This window comes from Eimeria tenella, genomic scaffold, assembly GCF_000499545.2.
Source record: "Eimeria tenella Houghton genomic scaffold, Eth_scaff33, whole genome shotgun sequence".
In the NCBI taxonomy this organism is placed as follows: Eukaryota; Apicomplexa; class Conoidasida; order Eucoccidiorida; family Eimeriidae; genus Eimeria; species Eimeria tenella.
Genome location: NW_013543122.1, coordinates 209973 through 221391, shown reverse-complemented (window position 1 = coordinate 221391; position 11419 = coordinate 209973). Strand labels below are relative to the sequence as shown.

Sequence of the window (11419 nt, the reverse complement as noted above, 5' to 3'; positions counted from 1 at the left end):
AGTCCCTGCCCAGACCTTGCCGCTGCCTCAGACTCTCCGCGTCCCCCACGCCCGCGCCGCAGCCGCAGCAGCAGCAGCAGCTGCTGCTGCTGCTGCTGCTGCGGGTTTCGCGCGGGCGTCGTGGATCCCCTGAGTCTGCTGCAGCGTCCAGGCATGCACTGGGGCTGCGCTGCTGTCCAGCTGCTGCTGCAGCAGCAGCTCGGAAATGAATTCGAAAGCTGGGGGTTTGAGTTTGAGGTTTTGTGTCTCTCCCGTGGCTCGCTGCAGCATGTAAGTGAGAGCAATAATTCCCAAATCTGTCGGAGACAAAAAAGGAAGATCTCCTGTCATATCTGCAAACTTGTGGGCCCACTGCAGGTCTGCTGCGGAGGGTTCGAGTGTATGGACAGCCAGCAGCAGCAGCTGCTGCTGCTGCAGCCGCTGCCGCGCCGCTGCTTCCCGCACTTCTGCTGCTGCTGCTGCTGTTGTGATGAAGCAGCAAAAGTGCCGGAACTTCTCCAGGGCCTCTACCCGCAGCAGGGCCCCCGCGTCCAGCACAATTATGGGTCTTTCTTTGCTGGCGCGGGCGAACTGGGGTAGTGCAGGGGGCCCCGCAGCAGCAGCTGCTGCTGCTGCTGCTGGGGGGGCTGCTGCTGCTGCTGCTGCTGCTGACTTTGCTGCTGCTGCGGGCTTCTCAGGGGACCCTCCAGACACGGCAAGCTCCGCCGACGCCGCTGCCGCAGAGGCCCGCGAGGCCCGCTGGGCCCACGAAAGGGGAGGGCTGGGTTTGCTGCTTGCTGCTGCTGCAGCATTCGTGTTTTGAGGCGAAGGCTTCTCGTCCGCTGCTGCTGCTGCTGCTGCAGCAGCTGCTGCTGAATTGGCCATTTCGGCTGAAGCTGAGAACCCTTGAGGGGGCTCCCTGGAATAAATGAACTAGAAGAGCATTTATGCATCAATTTAATAACTAAAATTAAATGAATCGGTCTGTGAAAAGCTGAAATCTGCAATAGAGTTCAACTGCGATGCAGGTTCTACAGCGGAACGCATGCAGGGGGCCCCCAACACAATCGACGCAGCGCAGAGCGGGGCCCCACAGGGACTGAGATTCTGAAATAGAGAAAGCGAATATATTAATAAATATTTTGGCATAATTTATTATTTGGTGTCACGGCTGAAACTGCAAAGCCGCGGCGCGAGAGCTATGCGCCTGCGCCGTTCCTCGTTAGGCACCGTCTGTGCGCGCATTTCTCCTAAAGGCTTGCTAGATATATTTACATAAGTTAATTTGTAACTGTAATTGCATGATAATGAGCACAAATTTGCCTCAGGTTTCGTCGGAGGTGGACTCAGCGGCGGACGACGCGCGGTGTACGTACACCGCAGCAGCTGCGTCGTGCGACGGTCCGCAGTTGCCTCCGTTTGTCCACTTCAATGATTCCCACTTGCCTTCAGCTTTTCCGCGGCGCTTTCTCGCTGCACATGCAGCATTTTGCACGAAAGATGGAGAGGCGCCGCAGCTTCCCGACTACCTGCTTGCAGATTCAAGTTTTTGCGCTCGCCAGAGCAGCAGCGGCGGCAACCTGGCCGGGAAAGCAGCAGGAAATCCTGCGCAAATGAGTCAATTGGCAGAAAATAAAGAAGATGAAATAAATGGAATTAATATTACACATTTAGCTGCGCGAAAACCGCTGCAGCAGCGAGCTCTTCTGCGTACCCTGGAGTTCCTGAAACAGGAAGGCTTCGATTTCAATTCAATTCCCAAGCCCATCAGGGAATACTTGCTGGCAGATTCAGAGAAAGCTGCTGCAGCAGCAACAACAGCAAATAGAAATTCGAATGCTGCAGCAAATAGCGCAATGAACGGAAATTCAGAAGCAGCTGGGCAGGCAGCAACTGAAGCTTCTGCTGCAGGCCGCCACGGCGAGCGGCAGCAGACCGTCTGTGCGTCTGCTGCTGCTGCTGCAGCGGACTCTTTTGCTGCTGCTGCAGACGCTGCAGAGAAGCACAGGGCTGGCGCTGCAGATACGGGAACAGCAGCAGCGGCTGCTGCTGCTGCAGCTCCTAACGAAGCGGGAAAGCGGCAAAGAGAAAAGGACCTTGATAATCCCCTGCTGGAGGCGGAAGAAGACAGCAGCAGCAATTCAGCGCCTTCACCTGCTGCCGCTGCTGCTGCTTCTGCAGCACCTGCTGCTGCTGCTGCTGCTGCTGGCAAAGTTGGCAGCTGCGACCCTGAAGAACGCAAGAAAAGACGGGGATTGAACTCTGCAGCAATGCGACACAAAAACTTGGAACAAACCAGCTTGGAGTCTGCTGCCAGCGTGGGTCAAGTAGCAGCAGCAGTTTCTCTGCAGCAGCAGCAGTTTCTTTGCAGCAGCAGCAGCACCAGCACCAGCGTCTTTGTAGCAGCAGCAGTTTCTTTATAGCAGCAACAGCGTCTTTATAGCAGCAGCGGTTTCTTCTTCGCAGCGGCAGATTCTTTATAGCAGCGGGGGTTTCTTTGCGGCAGCAGTAGTTTCTTTGCAGCAGCAGCAGTTTCTTTGCAACAGCTACAGCAGTGTCTTTATAGCAGTAGCAGCAGCAGTTTCTTTTTCTGTTATTTTGCACAAGTCATAAGTTCTTTCTTTCTTGTCTTCAAACACTTCGATGTTTTTGTTGATTTTGTTTATTTGCATTTATACTTTTTTATTTCAGTGGAAGATATTTGAATAATTAAAATTAAAGTTTACATTTTTTCTCCTTTTTCTAGCTCAGCAGCGGTTGAAATCAGAAATGAGATCTTATTTTTATTCAGAAGTTGTTTGTTTCCATAAAATGGATTAATTTGCATGCAAGTCTGAATACATATGCATGCAAAAGAGAAACTTGTTTGAAGTTTGTTTTTATTTTCAACTTTTTTTCATGCAGAACTTCTGCCTCGCTATGGCGGCCTGCGGTGTCTGCGACTCTGCGCAGTGCAGCAGGGAACACGACTTAGCAGCATTTATGAAAGTAAGTTTTAATTCTTTTCCCTTTTAAATCAATTTCTTTACTCATTTCACTCTTATTCCACATTTATTTTCTCAGTTTGCTCTTGTTCTACAAATTCATGTATTATTGATTGTACTCTCCACGGTGTCTGTACACCGCGCACGACTTGCGCTTGAATTGCAAACGGGTGAAGAAATGAAATATGAATTTCTGACTTTTTTGTACCTTGTTGTCCTGCAACTCACAGGTAGTTAAATAAAAATTCAAAATGTTTTTAATTAATTAAAAATGATCTTTCGGGCGTTGATTTCTCACATTGAATCCGCGGATGTGACTATGAAGACGCATTTGAATTCAGATTGGGAAGTGTTGAAAAATAAGCTGGTTACGCAATGGCTCGCTTCTTTTTTTCTGTTTTTTCATGAAAAATAAAAAATATAATTCAAATGGTATTTAATTGGGCAGTTCTAGTTGTTGTTGCTGCCTCACAGACGCGTCTCGCGGACTTGGACAAAAATTGCATTTTTTTTTCGCGATGCGGAATGTGCCCCTACGGCTGCTGCTGCCGATTTGCTGGCTGCCACCTGGACCCCCAGGGTGAGTGCAGATATTTTGAATTAATTAGTTAATTTAACTTTAAATTAATTTATTTATTTCAAAGATTTGCCTTTAATCATGAAAACTAAAAAATGCAACAAGTCTGCCAGCTTTAAACCCCGCAGAGTGTTTCGAGCTGCTGCTGCGCAGACACGCTGAAATAGTCTTTTGTTTTCTCTTTTAAAACAATTAATCAATTATTTAAAGAATTATTTAATTGATTAATTAATTTTAATTAAAAAAATACAAAAGTGGAAAATGCATCTTTTGCGCAGGAGTCAACATGCACAGAGAAGGCCGCCCAGTGACTGTGGCGGATTTGCAAAACTACAAAGAGTTGCATAAAAATGATGAAATTAATATTGTCACAATTCAGGCAGCACAAACATTCAGCAAAAAAAACAAAAATAAATCCAAATCTGGCAAACAGACCCGCACAGAGGGCCCCCAAGGGGGGCCCCCACAAGCAGCGAAGGAGGAAGGGGGCCCCCTTCGGGGGCCCCAGGGAACAAATGAGGAAGTGGGGCCCCCCCAGCCGCCTGCAGCAAAAGAGGAGCTCCCAGAGACCGACAAGGGGGAGGGGGAGCCCCCAGGGGGGCCCCCGAAGGGGCCCCTGGGGGGGCCCCCAGCGGTTCTTACGGGGGGGCCCCCGGGGGGGCCCCCTGTGGGGCCCGTGGATATTGAAGAAGACCTTGGGGGCCCCCGCGAACGGCGGCTGCGATTTGCGCAGCGCGTTCGGGGCAAAGCGTTTTTGGCCCCTTTAACCACAGTGGGAAATTTGCCATTTAGAAGACTCTGCACAAAGTTAGGGGCAGATGTTACGGTGGGCGCAAACCCTAAACCCTAAACCCTAGGGTTTGAGGGTTGGAAGCCGTCGTGTGCAATTTACGCGGATCCGCTGCTGCTGTGGATGATTCCGCCGTTGCTCTTGCTGCTGCTTTTGCTGCTGCTGCTGCTGCCGCTGCTCTTGCTGCTGCTCCTGCTGCTCCTTTCGCTGCCATTTCTTTTGCAGCTGCAACAGTGTTGCTGGATGCAGCTGCCGTTGCTGCTGGGCTGTCCTGCTGCTGCTGCTGCTGCTGCTGTGGCAGACTGGGATGAAGAAACCTTTTCAAGTGCAGCAAATATGAACAGCAGCAATGGACAACTTAAATTTAAAATAAATCAAAATGTTAAAATAAAACAAATTAATTTTCTTTGCTGCTGCTGTGTCGGCCAGGTCAGCGAAATGGCAGTGGCGCAGTCGCTGGTAGAGGGCAAACCCTCGGAGTTGTCTTTGCTGCGGTGAGAGCTGCCTGCCGAAACCCTAAACCCTAAACCCTAAACCCTAAACCCTAAACCCCAAACATTAATCCTAGAGACAGTTTGCTGCGATGCTGCAGGCGCCACCAAGAGGAAAAGATATTTGGAGTGCAAGTCGCAGCGGGGTTTCCTGATGTAGCTTTTGAGCAAGTCTGCTGCTGCTGCTGTTGCTCTTGCTGCTGCTGCTGCTGCTGCTGTCGTTGTTGCCGTGACTGCTGCTTCTGTGTCTGTTTCTTCTGCTATTCCTGTGTTTTTGCTGCTGCTGCTATTTTTGCTGCTGTTTTTCTGAAGCTGCTGCTGTCGCTGCTACTGTTGTTCTTGCTGCTGGTTTTGTTCTTGTTGCTGCTATTACTTTTGCTATTCTTCTGCTGATTTTGCAGCTGCTGCTTCACTTGCTGCTGCTGCTGCTCTTCCTGCTGTTTCCTCCGTTCCTTTTGCTGCTGCTATTTTGCAGTATGACTAAGTACAGCTGCTTTTGCTGCTGCTGCTGCTGCGCTTGGCTTCTTGCTGCCTATTATTACAAAACATTGGTTTTATTTTTGAAAATAAATAAATATTTTTTGCAAAAATGTTCAGATGCGGCAAAATTCTCGCTGAAAATGTGAAATGCGATTTCATAGACCTCAACGTGGCGTGCCCGTTGGACCAGCTGCACCGCAGGTTTAGAGGTGGCAGACGAAAGCGGATTTAATTTATTTAATTAATTTAATTCTTTTTATTTAATTTAAAAACAATTATATAAATTGCTTTTGCGTTTTAATCCGAGTTAAAATGCCTTCAGATCTTGCTGTTCTTGCCCGAGTTTCGCTGTGACTGCCAAAAACTTGAATTTCCGCTTTTCAGAATTTGAATTTGCAAACAGCTCTCTTTCTCTCGTTCTCTTCTTTTGCTTTTAAATGCAAAGAAATGGAAATTAATTATATTTTGCGTTTGAATAAAAAGAGAAAGATTTACTGCCAAATGCAGCAGCAATTGAAAGGCGAACTTCAGGCTACTGCGCTTCCTCTGCTGCTGCTGCTGCTGCTGCTGCTGCTGCCAGCAGCAGCAACAGCAGCTGGTACTGCTCCTTGCGTATGTTGTGTATTTGTTGCATCTTTTTTTGTTTTGAAGAAAAGGATAAAAAGCTAACAAATGAATAAACAAATGAATTGCCTCCGTGCTGCATTTTGCATGCATTTGATGTTTAAAAGTTCATTAAGTTTTATTTTTCTTTCGAGAAAACTGCTTCTGCTGCAGCGGGATCTTGCATGCTAGAAAAGCCAGCAGCAGTTGAAAATGTCATTAAGTCTTTTGCTGCTGCCACTGATGTTCCCTTAACCCTCAAAGTCCGGACTGCCCACTACGGCAGGAAGCACCAGCTGCACACTGTGATAAACAGGTAATTAATTAATTAATTAGTTTAATTAATTAATTAATTAATTAGTTTAATTAACTAATTAAAAGTAAATAAATGGGTTGTTTGCTAAAGTATCTATATATTTAGTCTTCTGTCTGTGCGGAGTTGCACACAGAACAGCTTCGCAGCCTGCTGCTGCTGCTGCTGCTGCTGCTGCTGCTGCCACCACTTTTGCTGCTGCAGATAGCTAAAGCTGTTGAATTTCTTGCAAAACAGAAGTGCCAATGCATTTCCAGAAAGGCGGCGACTGCAGCAGCAGAAAAAGCAGCAGCTTTATTCAATTTTGCTGCTGCTGCTCTTACTTTAGATCCTTGCTGCTCCCGCTGCTGCACTTGGACTAAATTCTGTATCTACTTTGCAGCTGCTGCTTTAATTTTCTCTTTTTCTTTTGTGATCTCCATGCTGCTGCTGCTGCTGCTGTTGCTGCTACTCCGAGCGGTTCTTTTTCTTTCTTTTCTCCCCAGCAGCAGCAGCAGCAGCAGCAATTCAACGAAAGCTCCCCATTAGCTGCAATGAAATCGCTGCTTCTGCTGCTGCTGCTGCTTGGAATGCTGCTGCAGATTGGCTAGCTGCGGAGTTGCTGCAGTTTTTGCCCACGGGCGCACTGCGCAGCAAAGATACACGAAAGCAGCAGATTGGAATTATTTGAAATATTGCAAAGAGTTTATGCCAGAAGATGTTCTTTTAATTGGTAATTTGAAGGACTTTTTGTCTTTTTACGTTTGCATGCAGAGTTCTTTGTAATTTGAAGGACTTTTTGTCCTTTTATCTTTGCATGCAGAGTTCATTTAATCCTTTTCTTTCATTTTTTGTCTTTTTATCAAGTGTTGTTGTTGCATTCATTTTGCACCCGCGCATGCGCGTCTGCATGCAAACTTTTGCACTTGTTAATGGCCATTAATGTTTATTTGGAATAAAAGAAATAAATATATTTAAATTAATTATTTGCAATTTAATTAATTGTTTTTAATTTGCAAAATCCAAAAAAAGTCATATGCCATTAAGTCTGTGGGATTAAAATGTGCAAAAAGACTTCTACGAATTCTCATTTCTTCGTTTTTGGAGATTTTGACATTTATTTCTTTTTATTTACTAGTTATAGATATTTATTTATGATTTATTTCTTTTTGAAGTTTATTTGTGTTTGTTTTTTTTTATTTTCATTTTAAATGCAGGATGTGGCGACATTTTGAGCAGCGCGGAATATGAATTTCGCGAAGCCACCAGCTGTATGGACGCCTTAATGGTTGGCCGGGGGGCCCTCATCAAACCCTGGCTGTTTACAGAAATAAAAGAAAGGAGAATTTGGGACATTTCGGCCCCGGAAAGACTAAATATCCTTCAAGTTCGGGCCCACAAACCCTAAACCCTAAACCCTAAACCCTGGCTGTTTACAGAAATAAGAGAAAAGCGAATTTGGGACATTTCGGCCTCTGAAAGACTAAATATCCTTCAAGTTCGGGCCCACAAACCCTAAACCCTAAACCCTAAACCTTGGCTGTTTAGAAAAGCGAATTCGGGACATTTCGGCCCCTGAAGGACTAAATATCCTTGACGTTCGGGCCCACAAACCCTAAACCCTAAACGCTGGCTGTTTACAGAAATAAAAGAAAAGCGAATTTGGGACATTTCGGCCTCTAAAAGACTAAATATCCTTCAAGTTGGGGCCCACAAACCCTAGACCCTCAAGTTCGGGCCCACAAACCCTAAACCCTAAACCCTGAAGTTCGGGCCCACAAACCCTAAACCCTAAACCCTAAGCTCGAATTGCCAAGTATCAACAGTCTGATAATACGGAGTGCTTTCAGCTGAGTAAATGTTGTTTAATTCAAAAAGACTTTTAATTGTTAATTGACAATTACTAATTAATCAGAAATTGTAAATGAAATATCAGACAATTTAATTTATAATCAGAAATTGATTTATTTCTTTTACTCTTCGCCTTTTTTATTCATTTTGAATTTGAATATTCCATTTTTGAATGCATCTTTTGCATGCATCATTTCCCACGATTGTTTTCGTTTTCTGAATCATCTTTCTGCAATTAAAAGCGGGAAAACAGATAAATAATTGGTTTAAAACTTCAATTTAAATTAGAATTTAATTTAATTGGGTTTTCAGGAGTTCGTGAACAACGCGTTGGAGCACTGGGGCAGCGACCGCCGGGGTGTATCGACAGCTCGCCGCTTTCTTCTGGAGTTTCTCTCTTTTGCACATCGTTATATTCCTCCTCCATTTTTAGAATTAAATCCCCAACTAATTCAGTGGCGGCCGAGTCCTTTTGTCGGCAGAAGCGACCTCGAGGTCAAGCTCGCCAGCCCCAAAACCCAGGTCAGCCCCTAGGGTTTAGGGTTTAGGGTTTAGGGGAAGTTTTCAGCAGCTTTCTTTTGGGGCTGCATGCTGATTTCTGCATGCAAATAAAAATGACGTTTTGTTCATTATTTTTGTTTAAATATTTTTTGAATTTATATTCGTCATGGATTTCTTGTACAGTGCGCTTCTTTGCCGCGTTTTGAAGTGTCTGTACACCGCAGCTGTGCCTCTTTTTTTCGCACTTTTGCACTTTTGTCTTCGACTCTAGTGTAAATACTTTTAATTTAAGTACATAGATAAAGATATTTAATTCTTTTTGAGAAGAGCATCTTTTGCAAGGCAAAAAGGTCAAATTATTGTTCATAAATGAGTCAATTCAGGTTTTTTCTTGAACATGTCTTGAGCATGCAAAAATAAAGATCAAAACATTTTCACTTTTTCCCATTTTTGCTCTGTTTTCCTTTTTCTGCTCAAAAATATCTTTTTAGGCATTTTATACTGCGAGACTTTAGACTCGTTTTTCTCTGTTTATTCATATTCTCATTATTACCATTATTACTGTTATTATTTATTATTATCATTACTATTATTACTATTATTAACTTTACTATTATTGTCATTATTGATATTCTTATTCTTCTTATTATTATCGTTATAATTCCCACTATTATTATTATTATTATTATTATTATTATTGTTATTATTATTACTACTAATGTTAATGATTTGGATTGTGATCATGATTCTTATGATTGTGGTTATTATTATTATATTACTATTACTATTATTATTATTGTCGTTGTTATTATTATTTTAGTTGTTATTCTTATATTGTTATTATGTTATTCCTGTCATTATCAATAATTTTATTTTTTGCGTTTTTTCCTTCCTGCAGGACTGGGTGGAAATATCTTCGATGTTTTTAGGGCCCCCTCCAAAAGGGTTTACTTTTGTGCCTAAGCATGCATCAAATGCTTACTACGTAGCTGAATAAACCCTAAACCCTAAACCCTAGGCCTTCGGCCAAAGCTGAATTTGTGGACTGTCTGCTAGATTAGCTGCGCTTCAATTATATTTGCACTTCTTTTGTTGAGACTTTGTAACTCTCTGTTCACTACTAGAGTTCTCGTAACGTATCAGGGTTTAGGGTTTAGGGTTTAGGGTTTTGTCGCGTCTCAGCAGCCCCGTCTGGCTGCATGCAGTTCTTGTCCAAAACATGCACTGCAACTGAAAAGCTTTTTTGCTTTTATTTATAAAATATAAATTAAATCATATTCAGCAAAATAGGCCTGAAGAGATATCTCATGGCTAGCCATAAATAGCCACAGCTAGCTGCTAGCTCCACTCTCTGCTCTTATCTAGCTGTGGCTATCTGTAGCTAGCCGTATCTAGCTGTAGCTTGCTGTAGCTAGCTTTAGTTAGCTGTAGCTAGCTATAGCTAGCTGTAGATGGTTGTGGCTAGCTGTAGCTAGCTGTAGCTGGCTCTAGCTAATTGTAACTGGCTGTAGCTGGCTTTAACTAGCTGTAGCTAGCTGTAGCTGGCTGTAGCTGGCTATAGCTAACTGCAGCTTGCTGTAGCTGCCTGTAGCTGGTTGTGGCTAGCTGTGGCCGACTATAGCTAGCTGTAGCTAGCTGTAGCTAGCTCTAGCTAGCTGTAGCTAGCCGTCGCTAGCTGTAGCTAGGCACATCAAGCCATGACCAGCTGTGGCCAACAGTGGCTAGCTGCTGCTAGCTCCAGCTAGCTCCAGCTAGCTGCCACTACTGTGGCTAGTTGCAGCTACTGTGGCTAGCTGGTGCTAGCTCCAGCTAGCTCCAGCTACTGTGGCCAGCTACAGCTAGCTGCAGCTAGCTGTAGCTAGCTGCTAAATCTATCCGTGCTGCGCACCAAATGAGGGTTTCTGTCTTTGAGAGAATTTCCCTAAAACACCGATTTGGGGTTTAGGGAGAGACAAGGAAGAAGCTGGTTTTTAGCGCGAACCTCGTAGGGGACTAGTGAGCCTTTTGGCATTTTGTTGAGAATTAGAAGGGTTTGGGGTTTAGGGTTTAGGGTTTGGGATAGGGCCCGCTGCACCCAGCCGAAAGCTCTAAAGCCTAAACCACCAATGTTGGAAGTCGCGAATGCCTCCAGGGCTACGGGTTTAGGGTTTAGGGTTTAGGGTTTAAAGTTTGATCTTTTTTTAGTTTTTCTTTTGTTTATTTCTTTAGTATTTTGACGGCTCTCAGATTCAAACTGTGTCGGCCTCGGGTGACCTCTGCAAGATAGGTGAGTTGTTTGGGTGTTGCATTATTGCGGGAAATAGCATTTTAAAATAATAATGTGAAATAAAATAAATAAAAATAGATGAAAAGAAACAGACAAGTGTTCAATTTACTGCAGGGATGAGCTCGTGTGTCGGTACACCTGGGAATGCAGCGGAGGCAAGCTAGACCAGACCAGCGGCTGGCTCTTGCGCTGCGGTGGGAATTTGAAGTTTCTGCGTTTGAAAACTCCGAAATAAAAGCTGAAATTTAATTTGAATTAAAAATATAATTAAAATTAACTGTTTTAATCCATTAATGGAGCTGCAGCGCCGCCAGAAAAGCCGCCGCAGGACGCGGGGCCCGTGCAGCAGGCTGTTTGAGCTCGGGCGAAGAAGCTGTGGCCCGGCGAGAGAGGCCAACGGATTCATTAATGAAAAGAATTTAATTATTTAAATTATATTTGTTTGGCTTTTATTTTAGGGCCTGTTTGCCCGCCGAATGCAGTCGCGGCTCCGTGTTTTAGTCCGGGCGACCGCTTCTTTCAGGTGTCTAGACAGCTCAAGCTGAGTGAAATGATCGCAACCTGCCGCGGAAATCTGTTCCATTTCAAAAGAAGTTCTGCTCAAA

The 11419-nt window shown here is 44.6% G+C and overlaps 2 protein-coding genes across 2 annotated transcripts in view; one reads left to right on the top strand and one right to left on the bottom strand.

Annotated features, from left to right (window-relative positions):
* Positions 1 to 864, bottom strand: part of ETH_00005765 (uncharacterized protein) — a gene marked incomplete at both ends in the record, with an annotated part of 4390 nt that extends 3526 nt beyond the window's left edge. The window contains one exon of the mRNA XM_013376289.1: positions 34 to 864. Coding sequence (XP_013231743.1) covers positions 34 to 864 — 831 coding nt within the window. The remainder of the gene's footprint in view (positions 1 to 33) is intronic.
* A 416-nt stretch (positions 865 to 1280) lies between these two features.
* Positions 1281 to 4828, top strand: ETH_00005760 (uncharacterized protein; the record flags this gene model as incomplete). The annotated part of the gene is made up of 5 exons (XM_013376288.1): positions 1281 to 2297; positions 2884 to 2967; positions 3438 to 3543; positions 3819 to 4366; positions 4760 to 4828. 5 exons carry the CDS (start codon positions 1281 to 1283, stop codon positions 4826 to 4828), a joined length of 1824 nt encoding a protein of 607 aa, XP_013231742.1.
* Between the last annotated feature and the right edge of the window lie 6591 nt (positions 4829 to 11419).